Consider the following 24726-nt stretch of genomic DNA (forward strand, 5'->3'; position numbering starts at 1 on the left):
TCCTCCTTCCCCCCCCCCCCCCAGCCTTGCACAAGGCTCCTCCCTGGAAGGTGGTCCCTCCTCCTCCTCCTCCTTCATTCCTTCTGGGAAGAGGATCTGGCTGCTGCTCCGCCTTCATGCCTGATTTGCTCCTGAGAAAGAGGTGGGTGTCTGGGGGGGGGGGGGGGGCAGGACCCAACAAGGGGGGCAATGACGTGGGAGGGGAGGGGGGGCACAGACCCTAATGCACCCCTTCTCCCCATTGCCCCCTTGCCTCCCCTTGCCTCCCAGGCCTGATACAGAACAATGTATCCTCCTCCGGCTTCCTCTCTCCCCTCTCAGAACCTCTGGGTGGGATTTCCCAATGGGAAGGAAGGGATGGGATGGGGTACGTTGTTGGGGCACAAGGGGGTGATTTGACAGGGAGAGAACCCCCCCTCTTTTGCCCCACATCGTCTGCTTTATTCATTACAGCAGGGCTCCCCAAACTAAGGCCCGGGGGCCGGAGGCGCCCCCCCCCCAAGGTCATTTACCTGGCCCCCCCACCCTCATTTATAATATAATATTTTTACATCAGTTCTAATAATATAATATATTGTATATACATATGATATTGATAATAATATTATCATTTTATACAGGGGTCCCCAAACTAAGGCCCGGGGGCCGGATGCGGCCCTCCAAGGTAATTTACCTGGCCCTCGCCCTCATTTATAATATAATATTTTTATATCCGTTTTAATAATATAATATATTGTATATACATATAATACTGATAATAATATTATCATTTTATACAATACAATACTAACAATATCATATAATAATATTAATTATATGTTATATATTACATATAATATTACAGTATAGTGGTATAGTTCAATATAGTATAATGCCAATATTGTGCTATGCTAATAATATAATATACTGTATGTACATACAGCTGCTCTGAGTTCCCTTCGGGGTGAGAAGGGCGGGATATAAATGTAGTAAATAAATGTAGTAAATGAATAAATAATTAATTTTGGACTTAGGCTCGCCCAAAGTCTGAAATGACTTGAAGACACACAACAACAACAACAATCCTAATTAACCTGACTATCTCATTGGCCAGAAGCAGGCCCACACTTCCTATTGAAATCCTGATAGATTTATGTTAGTTAAAATTATTTTCATTTTTAAATATTGTATTGTTCTTTCATTGTTATTATTGTTGTTTTGCACTACATATAAGATATGTGCAGTGTGCATAGGAATTGGTTCGGTTTTTCCCCCCAAATGATAATTCGGCCCCTAAACAGTCTGAAGGATTGTGGACCGGCCCTCTGCTTTAAAAGTTTGAGGACCCCTGATTTTATACAATATAATACTAATAATAATACCATATAATAATATTAATTATATGTTATCTAGTATATACCCCGTTTCCCCGAAAATAAGACATCCCCAAAAAATAAGACCTAGCAGTGGTTTTGCTGAATTGCTAAATATAAGGCCTCCCCCGAAAGTAAGACCTAGCAAAGTTTTTTGTTTGGAAGCATGCTCGGCGCCACGAAACAAAACACCAGAGCATGCAGGATTGGTAAATGCACATACAAATTGTACATGGAAATAATGGTAATAACAAGAAATTCTTGACAGGAGTCACAGTTTGTCTGGTTTGGTTATGTTGTTTTGTGATGAAAACTACTGTACAGTATATAATGTTTATTTTTTTGTTCAACAATAAATGTGAATTCTTCTTCATGGAAAAATAAGACATCCCCTGAAAATAAGACCTAGCACATCTTTGGGAGCAAAAAATAATATAAGACAGTGTCTTATTTTCGGGGAAACACGGTATATAAAAGAGTGATGGCATCATGGCGACCCACAAAACAACAAAACTACAGGACCCCCCAACCTCGAAATTTGACAACACAACCCATCATTCACGGCTCTAGGTCGATACAACAAAAAAGAAAAGAAAAATAAAGTCCTAATTAGAGAGAGAGGAAAAATTGCTTTTATCCAATTGCTGCCAGTTAGAAGGCTAAGCTCCTCCAACTTGGTCTCCTAGCAACCCAATAAAAAATAATAAAAAACACTAAAAATTAATACAATAAAATACTATAATAACAGAAAATAACTAAAAATAATACAAGAAAATAATAAAATATAATAAATAAAAATATAACTTACAATAAAATTAATTAAAAAATGCAAATAAAGTCAAATAAAAATTACACAACAATTTTCAACCAATACTACCACCACTTTGCCACAGCAACGCGTGGCCGGGCACAGCTAGTATATTACATATAATGTCACAGTATAGTGGTATAGTTCAATATAGTAATATATAATGCTAATATTGTGCTATGCTAATAATATAATATATTGTATGTACATACAACTGCTCTGAGTTCCCTTCAGGGTGTGAAGGGTGGGATATAAATGTAATAAATAAATGTAGTAAATGAATAAATAAATAATTTTGGACTTAGGCTCGCCCAAAGTCTGAATTGACTTGAAGACACACAACAACAACAACAACAACAACAACAATCCTAATTAACCTGACTATCTCATTGGCCAGAAGCAGGCCCACACTTCCTATTGAAATCCTGATAGGTTTATGTTGGTTAAAATTATTTTCATTTTTAAATATTGCATTGGTCTTTCATTGTTATTGTTGTTGTTTTGCACTACAAATAAGACATGTGCAGCGTGCATAGGAATTTGTTCGGGTTTTTTTTTTTTAAATGATAATTCGGCCCCTCAACAGTCTGAAGGATTATGGACCGGCCCTTTGCTTTAAAAGTTTGGGGACCCCTGCATTACAACAATTGCTCCTCCTTTGTCAGCTGGTTTCCATATCAGGGTTGTTGTACGTCTTTCGGGCTGTGCGGCCATGTTCCAGAAGTGCTGTATTCTCTCCTGACGTTTCGCCCACAGCCTCTGAGGATGCCTGCCATAGATGTGGGCGAAACGTCAGGAGAGAATGCTTCTGGAACGTGGCCACACAGCCCGAAAGACATACAACAACCCTGTGATCCCGGCCATGAAAGCCTTCGACAACACAATAATAATAACAACAACACTTTATTTATATTCTGTGCTATCTCCGCAAGGGAATTCAGGGCGGATCACAGTACACATACATTCAATGCCGTTTGGACAGACTGGAGAGAATACCGTGTTTCCCCGAAAATAAGACAGTGTCTTATATTGATTTTTGCTCCCAAAGATGCTCTAGGTCTTATTTTCAGGGGATATCTTATTTTCCCATGAAGAAAAATTCACATTTATTGTTGAACAAAAAAATGAACATATAACATATTCTGTAAGTAGTTGTCATCACAAACCAGCATAACCAGACTAACTGTGAATCCTAGCAAGAATTTCTTGTTACTTCCAATATTTCCATGTACAACACTTTATGGTACGTACATTTACCGATCCTGCATGCTCTGGTGTCCTGGTCGGCGGGCATGCTTCCAAACAAAAACTTTGCTAGGTCTTACATTCAGGGGAGGCCTTATATTTAGCAATTCAGCAAATCCTCTACTAGGTCTTATTTTCTGGGGATGTCTTATTTTCGGGGAAACAGGGTAGAACAGCATATATAGACAGACAGTAGAAGCTATTAACATTCTCCAGCTTCCGGCTTCATGAGAGCCAGGTTTTCTCCTTATCAGCTTTTCCTTCAATTTTGTCAAGGAATTATTATTATTATTGACACAATGACGTTGTATGACACAGCAAACAAGATAGATATGCTGGATTTCGTTTCACAAAACCACAAGTCGAACACTTCCCAAGTGTCTAGGACTGTGTGATGTATTTTCGGATGATGTGTGCAGATCCCAGTAAGGTGGCCTTTTGCAGCTGGCAGATCGTAATTTTGTCAATGTCTATTGTTTCCAAATGCCGGCTGAGATCTTTTGGCACGGCACCCAATGTGCCCATCACCACCGAGACCACCTGCACTGGTTTCTGCCAGAGTCTTTGAAGTTCAATCTTGAGGTCCTGATAGCGGCTGAGTTTTTCCTGTTGTTTTTCATCAATGCGACTGTCACCTGGGATGGCGACATCAATGATCCAAACCTTGTTCTTTTCCACAACTGTGATATCTGGTGTGTTGTGTTCCAGAACTTTGTCAGTCTGGATTCGGAAGTCCCACAGTATCTTTGCGTGTTCATTTTCCACGACCTTTGCTGGTTTGTGATCCCACCAGTTCTTTGCTGCTGGCAGGTGGTACTTGAGGCATATGTTCCAATGGATCATTTGGGCCACACAGTTGTGCCTCTGTTTGTAGTCTGTCTGTGCAATTTTCTTACAGCAGCTGAGGAGATGATCAATGGTTTCGTCAGCTTCCTTGCACAGTCTGCATTTTGGGTCATCAGCTGATTTTTCAATCTTGGCCTTAATTGCATTTGTTCTGATGGCTTGCTCCTGGGCTGCAAGGATCAGGCCTTCTGTCTCCTTCTTCAGGGTCCCATTCGTGAGCCAGAGCCAGGTTATTATTATTATTAAAAGGAACAGTCTGAGAAGAAAGGGGATAGGAGATCAGCATAGATCAGGGGTCCTCAAACTTTTGAAGCAGAAGGCCGGTCCATAATCCTTCAGACCAGGGGTCCCCAAACTAAGGGGTCCCCAAACGGTCCATAATCCTTCAGACCAGGGGTCCCCAAACGAATAGATTGAACTATACCACTGTACTATTATATAATACAGGGGTCCCCAAACTAAGGCCCGGGGGCCGGATGCGGCCCCCCCAAGGTCATTTACCTGGCCCCCCACCCTCATTTATAATATAATATTTTTATATCAGTTTTAATAATATAATATATTGTATATACATATGATATTGATAATAATATTATCATTTTATACAATATAATACTAATAATAATACCATATAATAATATTAATTATATGTTATCTATATATATAAAAGAGTGATGGCATCATGGCGACCCACAAAACAACAAAACTACAGGCCCCCCAACCTCGAAATTTGACAACACAACCCATCATCCATGCCTCTAGGTTGATACAACAAAAAGAAAAGAAAAATAAAGTCCTAATTAGAGAGACAGAGGAAAAATTGCTTTTATCCAATTGCTGCCAGTTAGAAGGCTAAGCTCCTCCAACTTGGTCTCCTAGCAACCCAATAAAAACAATAAAAACACTAAAAATTAATACAATAAAATACTATAATAACAGAAAATAACTAAAAATAATACAAGAAAATAATAAAATATAATAAATAAAAATATAACTTACAATAAAATTAATAAAAAAATGCAAATAAAGTCAAATAAAAATTACACAACAATTTTCAACCAATACTACCACCACTTTGCCACAGCAACGCGTGGCCGGGCACAGCTAGTATATTACATATAATGTCACAGTATAGTGGTATAGTTCAATATAGTAATATATAATGCTAATATTGTGCTATGCTAATAATATAATATATTGTATGTACATACAGCTGCTCTGAGTTCCCTTCAGGGTGTGAAGGGTGGGATATAAATGTAATAAATAAATGTAGTAAATGAATAAATAAATAATTTTGGACTTAGGCTCGCCCAAAGTCTGAATTGACTTGAAGACACACAACAACAACAACAACAACAACAACAATCCTAATTAACCTGACTATCTCATTGGCCAGAAGCAGGCCCACACTTCCTATTGAAATCCTGATAGGTTTATGTTGGTTAAAATTATTTTCATTTTTAAATATTGCATTGGTCTTTCATTGTTATTGTTGTTGTTTTGCACTACAAATAAGACATGTGCAGTGTGCATAGGAATTTGTTCTGGTTTTTTTTTAAAAATGATAATTCGGCCCCTCAACAGTCTGAAGGATTGTGGACCGGCCCTCTGCTTTAAAAGTTTGAGGACCCCTGATATAATATGTAATATATAACATATAATTAATATTATTATATGGTATTATTATTAGTATTATATTGGATAACATAATATTATTATCAATATTATATGTATATACAATATATTATTAAAACTGATATAAAAATATATTATAAAACTGAGAGCGGGGGCCAGGTAAATGACCTTGGAGGGCCACATCCGGCCCCCGGGCCTTAGTTTGGGGACCCCTGGCATAGAGAGACAGGCAGACAGAGAAGCCAATAGGGGAAGGGCCTGCCCCTTCCAACCAACTCATCTGCCTATGGAAGTCCTTGATGAGCACTACAAATTACTGCAAGAGTTCCAGCACATAACATGTACATATCAGCAGGCTGGCATAGGTCTATGGTTGCATTTCCTGTAGAATAATGGGATTTGTAGTTTGCGGAGGCAGTAGGTGATTTCTGAGTGAGAACTGTAAACACCGGATAAAGCTCCAAATCCCCAGATTCCTCTATGAATGTGCCAATTAAACAGTATAAAGCACTCAAGGAAAACCAATCTGCATTTTTATATACACTACATTGAGATCTTCTCCTGTACTGTACGGAGTTTGTGTGCCTTTATATATAGACACACACACACACACACACAATTGTTTTTTGTTTTTTTTAAAAGAAAGATTAGCATCCATTTAAACTTCCGCTTCCATTGTCTTTCTTTGAAGCAACTGTGCTTACATTCTTATTTTATTTTATTTATTTATTTACAGTATTTATATTCTGCCCTTCTTTCTCACCCCGAAGGGGACTCAGGGCGGATTACAATGAACACATATATGGCAAACATTCAATGCCAATAGACAAACAACATTCAGTTTTAGACAGACACAGAGGCATTTTTTAAACATCTTTCCAGCTTCACGATTCCGGCCACAGGGGGAGCTGTTGCTTCACCATCCATTGGTGGCTGTTCTTCCTCTTTCTTTTCCTTGTGAGCAGTTTTTTATGGTGTTGTAGATTAGTTAAATTGGCCTCCTGCATAAAGCGTACCTAAATTTTCCCTACTTGACAGATGCAACTGTCTTTCGGGGCTGCTAGGTCAACAGCAAGCCGGGGCTATTTTTTTAAAAATTTATTTTAATGGTCAGAGGCTTAACCCGACCCGGGCTTCGAACTCATGACCTCTCGGTCAGTAGTGATTTATAGCAGCTGGTTACTAGCCAGCTGCGCCACAGCCCGGCTTATTCTGAGATATATCTTTGTGGATTGACAGACAAGCTCAGCAAAGATTTCCACTCCTCCCCAAGAATACACCCTAGACCCCTGTCTCCTCTCATAGTGCTCTATATTGTATTTATTTATTCGCCACATTTATACCCAGGCTTTCTCTACCCCGAAGGGGACTCAAGACGGCTTACATATGCAATTATTCCATACCTTGACATATAATAAAATAAGCTTAAAATAGGTTGATTAAAATGAATACATATTAACATTTAAAATTGCAATCAATATTAAAATCTCGCCACCCCGAAAATCACAGTCGGAGCTGTTCCGTGTCATTGTACATATTCCAACATTGTTATTGCACTGCACTGTTCCCAAAAGGCCTGGTTCCAGCACCAGGTTTTTATTTTCCTTCTGAAGGCTAGGAGGGAGGGGACAGATCTGTTGTTGCTCAGGAGGGATTGCCACCACTGAGAAGGTCCTGTCTCTTGTCCTCAATAAATGCGACTGCAAAGGAGGTGGGACTGACAGCAGGGCTTCCCCAGACAATCTTAATCTCTGGGGTGGTTCATAGGGGAAGATAAGTTCATGTTAATGTGGGATTTGTATATTGATAGTGTTTAAATGCAATTTGTGCCATGCTTGTATTGCAACTGATTGCATCATCCAGAACAGGGGTCCTCAAACTTTTTAAGCAAAGGGCCGGTCCACAATCCTTCAGACTGTTGAGGGGCCGAATTATCATTTGAAAAAGAAATACGAACAAATCCCTATGCACACTGCACATGTCTTATTTGTAGTGCAAAACAACAATAATGAAAGAACAATAAAATATTTTAAAATGAAAACAATTTTAACCAACATAAACCTATCAGGATTTCAATAGGAAGTGTGAGCCTGCTTCTGGCCAATGAGATAGTCAGGTTAATCAGGATTGTTGTTGTTGTTGTTGTTGTTGTTGTTGTTGTTGCTGTTGTGTGTCTTCAAGTCATTTCAGACTTTGGGCAAGCCTAAGTCTAAAATTATTTATTAATTCATTTACTACATTTATTTACTACATTTATATCACGCCCTTCTCACCCCGAAGAGGACTCAGAGCAGCTGTATGTACATACAATATATTATATTATTAGCATAGCACAATATTAGCATTTTATATTACTATATTGAACTATATCACTATACTGTAATATTATATGTAATATATAACATGTAATTAATATTATTATATGGTATTATTATTAGTATTACATTGTATAACATGATAATATTATCAATATTATATGTATATATAATATATTATTAAAACTGATATAAAAATATTTAATTATAAATGAGGGCGGGGGCCAGGTAAATGACCTTGGAGGGCCGCATCCGGCCCCCGGGCCTTAGTTTGGGGACCCCTGATCCAGAATGTGGAAAGAGTTAATTGCCAAGAAGCTATGATAACCTTGATGTGTGGCTAGAACTAGGGAGTATCCAGACACAAGTGTTTGTGCATAATGATTGCATCAGTTCAGTTCTGTTCAGTTGAGTTCTGTCTGCCTAGAGTTCGAGTCAAGTTCTGTTGGAGTCCTGTGTTCGTCTGTTGTCTGCAAGTCTGTTTGTGTTGATTATTGCTGCATACAGTAAAACTTTGTAAATAGTTTTACCAACATCTCTGAGTGTCTCTTCCTTCTGCGCTCCACTGCTTCTATCCAACTACTGCTGCGCTGCAAATACTCTGACAATTTGGACAGGTAAACTGGGCTGAAACTATTTATGCCTTTATAGGTTAAAGCCAGCACTTTGAATTGTGCCCGGTAGCAGACTAGCAGCCAGTGGAGTTGTGTATTCCCTGTACGCTGCTCTCGTGATCAACCTGGCTGCCGTTCCTTGGACTATTTGAAGCTTCCGAACAGTCTTCAAAGGCAGCCCCATGTAGAGTGCGTTGCAGTAATCTATTTGGGATGTAACAAGAGCGTGGACCACCGTGGCCAAGTCTGGCTTCTCAAGGTACGAAAACAACTGGCTCCCCTAGCCACCACCAAGACCTGGGATTCCAGGCTTACCAATGAATCTAGGATCACTCCCAAGCTGTGTCTTCAAGGGGAGTGTAAACTCACCCAGCACAGGCTGTAACCCAGGCATGGGCAAACTTTTTTGGCTTGGGGCTTCATTGTGGACCTGACCGAGAGAGAGCCAGTAAGAAGGAGGGACCAGGAGGGGACAGAACAGGGCCCGGGTCCTCTTCAGGTTGTCCTCCTGGCATAAGGATGGGGTTGCTTGCCCCACCTTTATGCTGGTAGGAAAACAAGATATGCAGCAACCGCCCCGATCCTTCTCCCTGATTCTCCTCCCCCAATCTTCAGACCGGGCTGTGACGCAGCTGGTTAGTAGCCAGCTGCAATAAATCACTACTGACCAAGAGGTCATGAGTTTGAAGCCAGCCCGGGTCAGGGCAAGCTCCTGACCATTAATAGTCCAGCTTGCTGTTGACCTATGCTGCCAAAAGACAGTTGCATCTGTCAAGTAGGAATTTAGGTACTGCTTATGCAGGGAGACTAATTTAACTAATTTACAACGCTATTTATTTATTTATGTTATTTATTTATTACAGTATTTATATCCCGCCCTTTTCACCCAATGTGATGCCTCATGGGCCTTGTAGTCCTGTTCCTAGTACTATTGTGGCAGATGAAGATGAAAACATGGGGTTTTCGCCGGTTCAACAAGAGCTGGAGTCTCTTCACCTGCCGGATGTTGACGTTTGCCCTCAAGAATTCAGTAAACCAGGCCTTGGGCAGTACTCCCCTCCGTTTCCCAGGAAGGAATCTTATTCTAAAGACAGGGGAGTCAGAGAAGCTAATCGGAGAAGTCTAAGAATCGCTGCCAAACAAATGGCTGATTAGGCCTGCTTCCCTTGGGAAATTCTAAGGAGTCTTGCATCTGGACAGAGTTGGGTTTCGCTTCTCGTTCTCTAGGGAAAGAGATTGTTGGCGGGAAAACGAGACCCAATATAGGGGTTTGGCGCGAGAGATTCCTTGCGGAGTCAATTGATCAGCTTCAGGAGAGAGATCGTGTGTGGACTTCGTAACCCCAGTTCCTTGCTTCCCGGATCGAGTTTCAAGCCTTGCCTTGCCTTGCTGTTAACCACGGACCCTGCTCCATGCTTCACGTTTTGCCTTGTCTCCAGTCACGGACCTAGCCAAGAATCAAGTTTATTTCCAGCCTTGTTGTCAAGCTTCATTGGACTTTAAGACTCTGACTATTGCTTGGCAAGAGTGTGTGTTTCAGTCAAGTGGATTAAAACTTTGAACTCTAATATCATTTATTGGACAATACATTTTTGGACTATATTTGACCTCTTTTGAAAGGTCTGTTTCTGAACTATATTCTTCACTTGTTTTTATTGATTTTATATATTTCCTTAATAAAGATATTAGATAGAGACTGGCCTCTGTGTAAGGTTATTGGTGCCCAGCAGCCAGGGTTCTGACACCCAATAGGGGACTCAGGGGGGGCTTACAATAAAACACATATATAAAATTATACAATACATTGTGAATCAATTTTTTTTTCGTGTCAGGAGCGACCAGAGTTGCTTCTGGAGTGAAAGAATTGGCCATCTGCAAGGACGTTGCCCAGGGGACATTGCCCGGATGTTTTGATGTTTTTACCATCCTTGTGGGAGGCTTCTCTCATGTCCCCGCATGGAGCTGGAGCTGATAGAGGGAGCTCATCCGCGCTCTCCCCAGGTGGGATTCAAACCTGGCAGCCTTCAGGTCAGCAACCCAACCTTCAAGTCACGCGGCTTTTATCCACTAGGCCACCGGAGTCTCCTGTGAATCAATTAAAAAGTTATTAAAAATCTCCAGCACTGTGAGGAAGTGTGAGGAAGTATTCCATCAAGGACTCGGTGTCACAAGTGTACGGTGATGCAGCAGCTCCCCCTGTGGCCGGAATGGAGCATACCCTCATGAAGCCGGAAGCTGGAACGTTAAATTACCTCTGTGTCTGTCTATATGTGTTTGTCTATTTATGTCGTGTGTCTAATGGCATTGAATGTTTGCCATGTATTTGTACATTGTGATCCGCCCTGAGTCCCCTTTGGGGTGAGAAAGAAGGGCGGAATATAAATACTGTAAATGAAATGAATGAATGAATGTCCTCCGGAGCACTCGGAGGGCTCTTAGCTGCTGTGTGCCTTTCTCAGACCGTTGGACGTCATATGTGTACAGATGGCATCGAACATTTATTGGTATTGAGACCCATCCTGTCTTTCTTGCTTGATGGCTCTCCTCCTCCAAACTGTCATGAATTCCTTTTGACACTTAAAAATGTTCTTTAATCTGTTATCAGTGGGACAGAGTACAACAGGCACTGTTAGAGGAAGAAGGAGACGCAGGACAGCAGCTGCTTGTTTTATAATAGCACTATTGCTTACACAAAGAAAGGGGAATTGTCATGTATACTCAACATTCATACAGCATTCATTCTCACCATCTCCTCGTTCAGGTCTGCTGCTGGAAAATGAGACGCGGGTGAACTGAGCTGCATCCCTTCTAATCTGTCACACCGTCGACAAGGAAGAGGGTCTCTTCAGTAGAGCTTTTGATCATATCCATTATTTGGTTGTCATTGAGCTCAGACCTGCTAGGGCCTCATCAATCATAGAACAGGTGGGTTGTTTAACTTATTTATTTATTATTTATTTACAGCATTTATATTCCGCCCTTCTTTCTCACCCCGAAGGGGACTCGGGGCGGATCACATTACACATATAGGCAAACATTCAATGCCTTTTAACATAGAACAAAGACAAGACAAACACGGGGCTCCGAGTGGGCCTCGAACTCATGACCTCCTGGTCAGAGTGATTTGTTGCAGCTGGTTGCTCAACAGCCTGCGCCACAGCCCGGCCCACATGGTTAACTTCTTTAACTGAAAGAGCTGTTGTCTTTGCCATGAGTTGCTTGCACCCAAAGTTCTCATCATCCGCACTTTTCTTGCCACTGTTCACAATTTTTTTTTCACTCCCTTTCTTCTCCATAATGCCGTTCTCAGGTTCTGTTGTAATTATAACAATCATAGTTATAACAATCATAGAACAACAGAGTTGGTTGTAACTACAAATATAATAATGGTCAGTACTGAAGGTGCCCACATGATATAGTAGTTTGACTACAGCTCTGAAGATGAGAATGCAAGTCCTCGTTCAGCCATGGAAACCCATGGTCTTGGACATGTCACACTCTCTCAGCTGCAGAGGAAAGCAAAGTATGTCAGAGTATTTGCAGCGCAGCAGTAGTTGTATGGAAGCAGTGGAGTGCAGAACGAAGAGACACTCAGAGACGTTGGTAAAACTATTTACAAAGTTTTACTGAATGCAGCAATAATCAACACAAATAGACTTACAGACAACAGACGAACACAGGACTGCTCTGTTCTCCAACAGAACTTGACTCAAACTCTAGGCAGACAGAACTCAACTGAACAGAACTGAACTGATGCAATCGTTATGCACAAACACTTGTGTCTGGATACTCTCTAGTTGTTTATTTATTTATTTATTTACAGCATTTATATTCCGCCCTTCTTTCTCACCCCGAAGGGGACTCGGGGCGGATCACATTACACATATAGGCAAACATTCAATGCTTTTTAACATAGAACAAAGACAAGACAAACATAGGCTCCGAGCGGGCCTCGAACTCATGACCTCCTGGTCAGAGTGATTCATTGCAGCTGGTTGCAGCTGGCTTGCTCTCCCACCTGCGCCACAGCCCGGGCCCAGCCACACATCAAGGTCATCATAGCTTCTTGGCAATTAACTCTTTCCACACTATGGTACATTCTGGATGATGCAATCAGTTGCAATACAAGCATGGCACAAATTGCATTTAAACACTATCAATACACAAATTCCACATTAACAAAGTAAACCTCCCTCAAGGAAGCTCAGGCAGGAGAAACAGTAGAGGCACCTTGAGGGAAAGATTGCCTATTTATCTAGTTCTCCTTTCCATCATTGGAAGCTTTGACATTCTAATACTTTTGTTTTTAAAGAAGGAATTATAAGTGCACAGCAGCTGTAACATATACCTTTTGGGTCAAATTACAAAGAGTGAATTTCTTGCTGCTGCACATTACATTTGTCAGCAATTTTTTTTTTTAGTTTCAAGGTTGTGAAAATTGAGATGTGTATTATATTCGAGGTCACATTTGATTTGAGACAATATGGGTAATTCAGATGCCAGGAGAGAGGGGACTGTTACAATAATAGAACATCTTTTGTGATTTAGCAGAGTCCACACAAGAGAGGAATTATACAAATGCTAACAGTGTGAGACAAACTTTGCTCACAAGTCATTCTTTATGAGTTGTCAGGGAACTGATATAGGAAATCAGAATATGCCATCCATATGGAAAAGTGTTGATGAAGGCTTCCATGGCTGGAATCACTGGGTTGTCATGAGTTTTCTGGGCTGTATGGCTATGTTCCAGAAGCATTCTCTCCTGACGTTTCACCCACATCTATGGCAGGCATCCTCAGAGGTTGAGGGGTCTGTTGGAAACTAAGTAAGTGGGGAGAAAACTAAAAAGTTGGGAGAAGAGCTGGAATCAGGGCCTTAGATATACTTACGCATATGATATGCGAGAGAACTGGCTAAAAATGCAATATAGATGGTATATTACTCCCTATAAAATCTCTAAGTGTTATAAGAATTCATCTGGCAAATGTTGGAAGTGTGAGCATCAGACAGGCACCTTTTTTCATTTATGGTGGTCATGCCCAAAAGCTCAACTCTATTGGAAAGATATTAATGAAGCCATACAAACAATATTAAAGATAAAAATTAAAAGAGAACCGGAGTATTTCCTACTAGGAATGTTAGACATTGATCAAGATAAAAACAAAGAGATCCTGTTAAGCTATTTGGCCACGGCTGCGAGAATAACATACGCTAGACTCTGGAGACGAAAGGAGATTCCGAGTAAGGAGGAATGGTTAAATAAAGTTATGGAGGTGATGAACATGGACAAACTTACATATTGGTCATCTCCAAGCCAAGGTTTACCAAAGAAAGAAACTAACTGGGGCCTGGTAAAGGACTATTTAAAACAGATGAAATTGGACCCTATCTGCTGAACTAGATCCAATCTTCGAGATTGTTGATGACGAAGGGGATGTGGTTAATTTCCAGTTTTTTATGGATATTGAGTCATATAAATAAACAATATATACAGTAGAATCTCACTTATCCAACACTCGCTTATCCAACATTCTGGATTATCCAACGCATTTTTGTAGTCAACGTTTTCAATATATCATGATATTTTGCTGCGAAATTTGTAAATACAGTAATTACTATGTAGCATTACTGAGTATTGAACTACTTTTTCTGCCAGATTTGTTGTATAACATGATGTTTTGGTGCTTAATTTGTAAAATCATAACTTAATTTGATGTTTAATAGGCTTCTCCTTAATCTCTCCTTATTATCCAACATATTCACTTATCCAACGCTCTGCCGGCCCGTTTATGTTGGATAAGTGAGACTCTACTGTATATATGTGTGTGTGTGTGTGTGTGTGTAGGAATATATATATATATATATAAACTATGACAAACCAGTTAAAGTTAGATGGAAGTCAACAAACTTAATTTTTTTTCTTTTTCCTTGTTTTTTGTATCTCTAATTTTCCTACTTTTCTATAAACAATAAGTGTTCTCCCACTTTCGTTGTGAAAACTTTATTAGTTGTCAATTTTTTCTCTCTCTCTTTCTAATTTTAAATACAAAACTTTCAATAAAAAATATATTACAAAAAAAAAGGAAACAAAGTAAGTGGGGTTTATATATCTGTGGAATCAATCAGGACCAGCTAACACCTCCTAACAAAGGTTCCCCCAGGCAGCTACCAGCTAGGCCCTGAAACAGTGGGCCATTAAAATGCTAATCAAGGTGGCAAATTGCAACATTCAAGCAGACAAGAGTTTTTTCCCCCACCCTGGATACTCAACAGATATATAAACCTCACTTACTTAGTTCCCAACAGATCCCTCAACCTCTGAGGATGCCTGCCATAGATGTGGGTGAAACATCCGGAGAGAATGCTTCTGAAACATTGGAAAGATAAAACAAAATGGACTCTGACAAATTGGTATAAGTATATAGTTGATATGTTAAATGTAGAAATCACAAATTGCAAATGGAATAATATAGATAAAATTGAAAAGATTGCAATAATCAAGGGGACGTGGGAACCAGTTAGGAACTATTTAGAGAATGTACTAAGATGTGGAGTGGAAAAATTAAGATTGAGATTGATATTTCAAATGTAACTTCTGTAGTTTGTTGTATAAAGTGTATGTACAAGGAGGAGAGGATGGGAGGGTGGGAGTGGGATAAAACGACAAAATAACAATAAAAACAAAATTTTAAAAATACGCAGTAATGTTATGTTGTAATTACTGCACCAAAATATCATGATATATTGAAAACATTGACTACAAAAATGGCTTGGATTATCCAGAAGCTTGGATAAGCGAGGCTTGAATAAGTGAGACTCTACTGTACTGTTTTATTTTGAGAGAAGACTGAGGAAAAGAAGGTTTTGAGTATTTCTGCCTTTTCTCTGCCCAGTTAGCATCTCACCACCATCTCTATGCAATGGTCCTTCCATTTCCTTGCTCTTCCTTGTGTTACAGACATAACCCAAAAAAGCTCTTTTGTTGCCTGAGCTTATTTTGCACTTTGGCTTTCCTAACTTTCTCCCTACATTTGCTGGCTATTTGTTTGAATTCCTCTTTGGTGATTCTCTTCCCCAACAGGACATAAATGGATCCCATTTCCTTGGGATGCCCATATTTGCTTTGTCTATTTGTTTAGCTATTCATTTTGTTTATGGCCTCTCAATCCCTGTCGAGCTCCAAGACTGTGTACAATGTATGTCCTTGTCATGGGGATGATGAGGTGCAGAGTGGATTCCAAAATTCATCATCCCGGTCTCACCTCCTTCTCCAGACTGTATTCCCATGCGGAGAATCAGCACTGGTCAAGAAACACTCCAGCAGGCGATGGTTCAGTTGAAAATCAACTGTTGTTAAACTTTATTTACATTACTATTTACAGTTGCATTTCTCGGCTTCAGAGCATAGCATTCATAGTCCATCTTCAGCGAGAGCTCAAGCCAAACTCACAGATAAGATAAAACATATTCCTCAGTCCGGAGGAAGTTCCGACCCCCAAAGGCCGGAAGTCATGCCTGATAGGTCATAGCAATCACAACAGGCTGTCAGTCAAAACTAGCCTGCTGTTAACTGTTTCATTACTGAAAAATACACTCTTGCTCAACAGCAGAAAACACTTGATTTACATTTCATACACATACAACCATAATCCAACAGTCCTTTGCCCACTTCCTCTGTCTCTCTCACAGGCAGTTCATTCTCACCAAAGTCCTAAACTGGAAGTGACCACGTAAAAAGACAGCAGACTCCATTCATGAATCTTTCAAAAAATGATTTTTAATCATTGAATTATAAAAGCATACAGTGTGTTTGCCAAATTATCTCTTCTTATAGATGAATACTTTCCTTAAATGTTATTTGTGATTAGAGGGTTTCTCTCTCTCTCTTCCTTGCAGCCCTCAGTCCCATTTGAGGAGTGATGTATAAGTCACTAAGGAGGAGTTGAATATCCTTGATCACAGCCTCAGGGCTCTCTCCTAGCAGGACAGAATGGAGGAGCATGGGAACGTGGTATTTCAGGGTAAGGTGCATTTTGTCAGAAATATTGAAAATTAATAGTGTATTTTAATTACAAAAAAGGATGTACAGACACTGAAAGAGTTAAAATGATACAATGCAATGACTAAGCAAAACCAGTAGGGTAATGTATAAGCAGTTGTGCCTGTGAGTTAGTTGCTCCTCCTGTGTGAAGACTTCCTTCTGTGTGAAGAATGCCTCAGTGTAAAGAGTGCTGTGTTTGACTGCTCCAAGGAGAGAACTGCTTCAGTTTGAAGATTGCTGTATGTGCTTTATCTACATGAGAGAGAAGCCCAGCGTGAAGGCAAGAAGCTGAAGCAAAGTTATAACAAGGAAACATAATGAACTTTATTTATGTTATGGAAACCTTGTTTTTGTAAATAGTGCAACCGTATTATTTTTCTACAAGAAAAGCCTCCAAAGGGAGATAACATTAGTCTGTGTTTTTATTTTGTTTTATACTGGCTACTGGTTCTGGGTCATGCTGCTGCTGCTAAATAAGCTACTCTGCTGTAAACTTTTATGGTGAGGGTCTTTTGTTGTTAAGTGTTAGCGAGTGTGTATAGCGGAACCAGCAGCGTCCAGTTACCACCATGTACAAAAGATTCAGACCAGGCAGAGGAATTGAAAGAACAAAGAAACTTTACTTGTTGAGTTGAAGTCAAATAAACAGTTCAGCAATCGTGCAATGTCCTTGTAGTTGCATAGGATCAATAACTAATCAATCAGCATTCAATATACCCAGCATAGCATATTTAAGCTGCTACTTGACCGTAGCTAGAGAGCCTGTCTTTTCTGTGCTCTCCCTGCAAGCCCAGATTCCCAACTGACAACCCCAGCCATCTGCCAGCAAACCAATACATTGTTTGAGGCGTGGCTTGCCTCTGCAAAAGCTCAGCCCCCTTTTTGCAGAGATCTTTTGCAAGCAACTTTGCAAGGATTTCTTTACACACACACACATAGCAATTTGGCGCAATATTGAGCTCATTCGCCAAGCAGTGGACAGTTCTCAAAGGGACAGAAATGTATGAACGATGCAGTTAATGGAAAGTGACCAGTTTTGAATACTACTTCTTAGCTGGGAGGAAAGGGAAGACTAATGATTTGTCTTAATTCCCAATAAGATCCTAAGTTTCTTTGTTCAACTTCTAATAGAATGATCTTCTTTGTCAAGTAGGTAACGAGCAGGAAGATCCTTTTGTGGAGTCCTCTACGATGTCAAGGGAAACAGATGAAATCTTTGTGGAGAAAGAGGAATTAGAGAATCAAAAGGGACAGAAAAACCAAAAGGGAAATGAATCAAAGAAAGGAAAGAAGAATAGCTCTGCTCCTCAGGGAGAGAACAATTTAGAACTCTTGACAATCCAAGGACAAAAAAGGGTACTTTGTGGAAAAACATTCCAGAGTAAATCTTCCTTGAATGCACATAACACAATCCACACAGGAGAGAAACCACATCAATGCACCGAATGTGGAAAGACCTTCTCTCAAAAAAATCATTTACGTTCACATCAAATTACTCATACTGAGAAGAAGTCATATCCGTGTGTGGAATGTGGAAAGAGTTTCAGTCAGAGTTCCCATCTATATTCCCATCAAAAAATCCACAGCGGGGAGAGGCCATATACATGTACGGCATGTGGGAAGAGCTTCCGTGAGAAGGGACATCTACAGAGACATCAAACAATCCACACAGGAGAGAAGCCCCATCAATGCCCAGAATGTGGAAAGAACTTTGCTCGCATTGGAGGTCTACGTTCTCATCAAAGACTTCATACAGGGGAGAAACCATATCAATGCATGGAATGTGGAAAGAGTTTCTCTCATAAAGATAAATTAAAATTGCATCAAAGAACCCACACAGATGAGAAACCATATCAGTGCATGGAATGTGGACAGAGGTACATGCACAGCAGAAGTCTTACTTTGCACCAGAGAACTCACACAGGGGAGAAACCATACAAATGCATGGAATGTGGAAAGGCCTTTAGTCGAGGTGAAGATCTCAATCTACATCAAAGGATTCACACGGGAGAGAAACCCTGTAAATGCACAGAGTGCGGAAAGAGCTTCTATTGCCGTGTAAATTTATGGAGACATCAAAGAATCCACACTGGGGAGAAACCATTTCACTGCAAGGACTGTGGAAGGAGCTTCACCCAGAATGCACACTTGCGTAATCATGAAAGGACCCATACTGGGGAGAAGCCATTCCAGTGTGTGGAGTGTGGAAAGAGTTTCAGTCAGAGTGGAGACCTCCGTTCACATCAAAGAATCCACACCGGAGAGAAGCCATACGAATGCACCGAATGTGGAAAGACATTCAGGCTCCGTCATAGTTTAGATTCACACAGAAAAACGCACACAGGAGAGAAACCATATAAATGCTCTGAGTGTGGGAAGACCTTTGCTCGATGTCAGAGTTTACGTTCCCATCGAAAAACCCACACAGGAGAGAAACCACATAAGTGCATGGAATGTGGAAAGACTTTCTCTCATGGTCAAAATTTACGTTCCCATCAAAAAATTCACACAGGAGAGAAACCATTTAAATGCATAGAATGTGGAAAGACTTTTTCTCATGGTCAAAATTTACGTTCCCATCAAAGGACGCACACTAGAGAAAAGCCCTATAAGTGCATGGAATGTGGAAAGCGTTTCAGACAGAGTGCACATCTAGTTGGGCATAAGAAATCACACGCGAGGAAATCACCATGTATATAAATGAAATGTAGAAAGAGCTGGAGTCAGAATAGCTACGTTCATACACATAATAGAACACAGAATAGCTATGTTCATACACATAATAGAACACAGAATAGCTATGTTCATACACATCACACAGCTCACATGGGGGAATCCACATACAAGTGTCAAATATGGTGTCAAGTAGCATTAATTCTATAGTGTTCTTTATCACCCTATGTTGACATTAAATATCCCACACAGCAATGATTTGAAATAAGTTGTATAAGATGTATTGTATGTTAGCCTGTTGTTCTCACTGTAATGCCTGAACCTGAAATTCATTAAGGGAACGAATCTTTAGTTGAGAGGCCCGAGCAGCTAGAACTTTGCCAATGTTCAGATGAGAGGCCAGGGAAGAAAGACCTTTCACCAAATTCTGACAGCGACTCAGATGCTGAATGTGTTGTCAAAGGCTTTCATGGCCGGGATCACAGGGTTGTTGTGTGTTTTCCAGGCTGTATGGCCATGTTCCAGAAGTATTCTCTCCTGACGTTTTGCCTACATCTATGGCAGGCATCCTCACAACCTATGAGGATGCCTGCCATAGATGTGGGTGAAACATCAGGAGAGAATACTTCTGGAACATGGCCATACAGCCCAGAAAACACACAACAACTGACTCAAATACTGTTGATTTAGATGTTAGCAAGAACTTAACCTTGAATAGAAGGCAGTTTTACAAGAAAGATAGGGAAGTCTGTGAAAGACTCAGGCGATCTGCTTGTTTACAACAGGAAAGATGTCAATAAAATGAACTAGCTTCCTTCAAGGGCAAAAGGAATGCATTTCTCAGGACCTTTCATTTTCCAGTCGAGGCAATTTTCGCTTAACCTCCAAGATTCCTGCTTTTCAGTGCTCCATGTTTTCGTGGATATTTCTTGGTTCCAGTTGTCCCTTGGGATTTAATGTGTGGATTTAATTACTTTATCCATGGCATGTCTGTGGATTTCTTTTGCTTTGTTTCTTGTTTTTTCCTGCCTTGTTCCATGGAAGTTTCTACAGATTTGATAATGGATTTTGACAGAAACATTTAAGACATTCTTATGGAGTAACTTTTGGATTATCCTTTATACTACTTTTACTGCTTTGCTTATATATAAATATATTCCACAATAAACTGCTTGCTTTATACTCAGTTTGTTACAGTCAAAGGGATTTCTGCCTTTGAGTGCAACAAGATGCTACATAGATGTATTTTGACACCAGGGAGACTTGTATGAAGGCAGCCTACTAAATGCTGGAAACTTGAGCACAATAGCGGGATGTTTTATCATATGTGCTGGTCTTGTTGAAAGGTTCAGAAAAATTGGACTCAAATACACTTGATACTGGAAGAAATTGTGAAGGTTATCTTCACAATGTGGCTGACATTTGATCTACTGAGAATGCTGGATGGCCATTTAGAAAGAAAATATGCAAGGTTATTACAATATATGAGCAGAATTGAGTTGGGATGAATCAATGATTCCAACAAAAGAAGAATGGGGATGAAGAATTGTGAACTAACTGAAAGAACAATTCCCTTCCCATTCCCCTTTCCCTTTGAGTGTGACATTTGTCGACAGTCCATGTTTCGCAGGCATATAGCAGGGTTGGGAGGACAATAGCTTTATAAACAAGCATCTTGGCATTCCTATGTATGTCCTCAAACACTCTCTGCTTCATTTGGAAAAATGCTGCACTTGCAGAGCTCAGGCGGTGTTGTATTTCAGCTTCAATGTTGACTTTTGTGGAGAGGTGGCTGCCAAGGGAGTGGAAATGATCGTTATTATTATTATTATTATGCCATATCTCAATGCTGTGCAGTCCTGGGAGTCATAGTCTTCCAAGGTCCATACGAGTGTTTCTCAACATGTGGATCCCCAGGTGTTTTGGCCCACAACTCCCAGAAATCCCAGCCAGTTTGCCAGCTGTTAGGATTTCTGGGAGATGATGGCCAAAACATCTGGGGACCCACAAGTTGAGAAGCACTGGTCCATACTCTTCTCTTGGTGCATTTACATTATAAAATTTACATTATAAAATTAACCATGAATGCCCTTGCACCCCACTTTAAATCCCATGGCTCCATGCAATGGAGTCCTCCTGGGAGTTATAGTTTCCCAAGGTCCACACCCTTCTCTGTGGGGCAGTGAGGGTTTAAAAGGATTCCAGACAGGAATAAAACTATGTACAGTGTATGATCACATACCTGCAGGATGGTTGCCAAGAGTTTTATCTCCTCACATTTGACAGAATACGTCCTCTCTAGGAATTTTCTACATCCTCCAGGGTAATTTTCTGATAACATGTGACATAAGGTGTTCATAGTATTCCGTTTACATGGCAAGTTCAAGAACATGTCCTCTGTGGATACTGAACTGTAATCACCATCATAGGCTACCACATGTATGTTTGTTTTCCTTAAGTCCTATTTTGATCCTCGTCGTCTGCCACAAGGAAGGAGAAGTGTAATGTAAAGAAAATGGATTCCCTTGAATAGGCAAATAAATAATCCACTATTACAATACTGAAGTATTGGGTCTAGGAGGTACTGTTCTGCAGTGGTTCTGGTCCTTCCTTGGGGATCACTCCCATAAAGTGTTGTTGGGAGACACCTGCTCGGCCACACAACCTTTGTCCTGTAGAGTCCTGCAGGACTCAATACTGTCTCCCATGTTGTTTAACATCTACCTGAAGCCGTTGGGAGAGATCATCCAGAGTTTTGGGGTTCAATGTCCTCTGTACGCAAATGATATCCAACTCTATCCCTCCTTCCCACCTATTAAGGAGGCTGTTCAGGTCCTGAACCAGTGCTTGGCTGCTGTGATGGTCTGGATTAGGGTGAACAAATTGAAATTGAATCCAGAGAAGACAGAGGTACTCTTGGTCAGTCGAAAGGCCAAATAGGGCATAGGGTTACAGCCTGTGTTGGACGGGGTCACACTCCCCCTGAAGACACAGGTTTGCAGCTTGGGAGTCCTCCTGGACTCATCGCTGAGCCTGGAACCTCAGGTTTCGGCAGTAGCCAGTAGAGCTTTCACATAATGAAAACTTGTGAGCCAGTTGCGTCCACACATTGGGAAGTCAGACTTGGCCATGGTAGTCCATGCTCTGGTTACATCCCAAATAGATTACTACAATGCCGTCTACGTGGGTGGAAAGAGCTAATAAGACTGCCACCAATTTGTAAAGATTCAACCACCAAAGACTCAGGGAGGAGACCTTTTACTTTTTTTTCTTTCTTCTTCACTTTAGATGGTAGTGTAACTTGGTTTAGAATATATGCGACAGAGGCATAGATGTTGGAAGAACAATAACAAGTTTATTCAGGCACAGAGCTTAGTGGTTACAATGTTGTTTCTCAGAGGTATTCTTATTAACAGTTACAATACTAGAATGAGATGAATCAAACTCTCTAAAGTATCACTTCATTTACTTAAAGTAGTTAAAACCTATTCCTCTGCTACTTTCTAACCGTCTGTGAGTCCAACTGGGATTGGTTCCCAAAGTCTGAAACTTGGACTATCCAGTGACTTCAAACCACAGTCACCCCTGTGATATACTATCACAGATTCTCTGTGCCTTACCAGGACACAGACTACATTAAATAAGTCACCAAACTTATTTAAAACTGACTCAAAATGAACAATTGAGTCTCTTTGATCCCATCAACCTGGAATCAATCTTCCCTGTGCCTCATCAGAGCACAGACAGACTTTCTTTTTTAAACTCTGCACTTCTTCAACTATACGGCAGTTGGCTCCGCCTACTTCTCCATGGCAACCAGCCTCTGAGTGCTGAGATGCAATAACTGTAATACTTACCCTTTTAAAACATAAACACACAATTAAACGTAACATCTGTATACCAAAATTCGTACTTCATTACAGTGGGGTTGTCATTGAAGACTATTTGGAATCTCGAAATGGTCCAGATTGCTCACTGGAGCAGCGTACATGGAGCATACAACCCTTCTGTGGCGTCAGCTCCACTGGCTGCCAGTCTGCTACCGAACACAATTCAGAGTGCTGGCTTTAGCCTATAAAGTCCTAAATAGTTATGGCCCAGCTTACCTGTCTGAACGTATCTCCCTCTACAAATCACTGTTGGAGACTAGCCCGGAGGGGAAGTAAAGGAGAGAATTCCAGGAGAGCAATAAAACAAGCCTTTTATTGTTATCACAGCTGATGATAAGGCAAAACAGCTGTAGGTACCCACTTCAGTGGGTCCGTACCATGCAAATGGCCATTGCAACATGTGCGTAGCAAACAAAGAATTTATATCTCGGCTTATCTAAAATTGACCAATGGCTGAGGGTCTTCCTCACCTTCTACACCTACTTGGCATAAGTGATACCTCTGACCTCACTTATTGATTTCAAGCTAACTTTTGGTCTTGGAAATTGGAACGGATTATGCTTGTGGATTATGTGATGAATTGTGATTGTATGGTTTTAAAATGTTTTTATTGTTTTAATTGTATTTTATTATTCCAATTTAAATTAAATGTCTATTTCAATTCTGTATTGTTTGTTAAGGCATCGAATAGCTGCCGTTATGTGAAGTCCCCTTCGGGGTACAGAGGGGCGTGGGATAGAAGTATCGTAAATAAATAATAAATAAGTAATCGCAAACATATACTTGTCCCAACAGCTTGTAAAAGGTACAACAAAAATAGTATACAATGAGACACAAGTTTGTTGTATTCATAATACGGATTACTGTATATACTCGAATATAAGCCTAGTTTTTCAGCCCTTTTTTAGGGCTGAAAAAGCTCCCCTTGGCTTATACTCGAGTGAGGGTCCTGGCCGGCTTCTATTCAGGTCGGCTTATACTTGAGTACATTGGTATTCAGAGTTGGATAGTCTTATCTTATTAAAGTCTTATTATCTTAAATTACAGTTTTATATAAATATTCAAAAACATTTAACCTACTGATGCCTCAAATAATGCAATTGTATTAATATCTATTTTTATTTTTGAAATTAACCCATAGCTGCTGCATTTCCCACTCTCGTCTTTTACTCGAGTCAATAAGTTTTCCCAGTTTTTGTGATAAAATTAGGTGCCTCGGCTTATATTCGGGTCAGCTTATACTCGAGTATATACGGTACTTTAAAATTCCCTTCTACAAGGGTTACTTTAAACAGATTTCCTCTTCA

The 24726-nt window shown here is 40.3% G+C and overlaps 1 protein-coding gene across 5 annotated transcripts; it reads left to right on the forward strand.

Moving 5' to 3' along the window:
- Positions 1–24085, forward strand: LOC103277541 (gastrula zinc finger protein XlCGF57.1). 5 transcript variants are annotated; one of them, XM_062972900.1, is made up of 6 exons: positions 34–142; positions 8853–9074; positions 11577–11740; positions 16712–16836; positions 18007–19592; positions 19626–24085. In XM_062972900.1, the coding sequence occupies exons 4-5, from the start codon at positions 16806–16808 to the stop codon at positions 19554–19556; spliced, it is 1581 nt and encodes a 526-aa protein (XP_062828970.1). In that variant the 5' UTR covers positions 34–142; positions 8853–9074; positions 11577–11740; positions 16712–16805; the 3' UTR covers positions 19557–19592; positions 19626–24085. The 5 variants fall into 5 exon arrangements, with proteins under 5 accessions (XP_062828967.1, XP_062828970.1, XP_062828966.1 ...); XM_062972896.1 differs by having other exon boundaries at positions 18007–24085; XM_062972901.1 differs by having other exon boundaries at positions 35–142; positions 18010–24085.
- The last annotated feature ends 641 nt before the right edge of the window (positions 24086–24726 follow it).

This window comes from Anolis carolinensis, chromosome 2 (assembly GCF_035594765.1).
Source record: "Anolis carolinensis isolate JA03-04 chromosome 2, rAnoCar3.1.pri, whole genome shotgun sequence".
Taxonomy (NCBI): domain Eukaryota; kingdom Metazoa; phylum Chordata; class Lepidosauria; order Squamata; family Dactyloidae; genus Anolis; species Anolis carolinensis.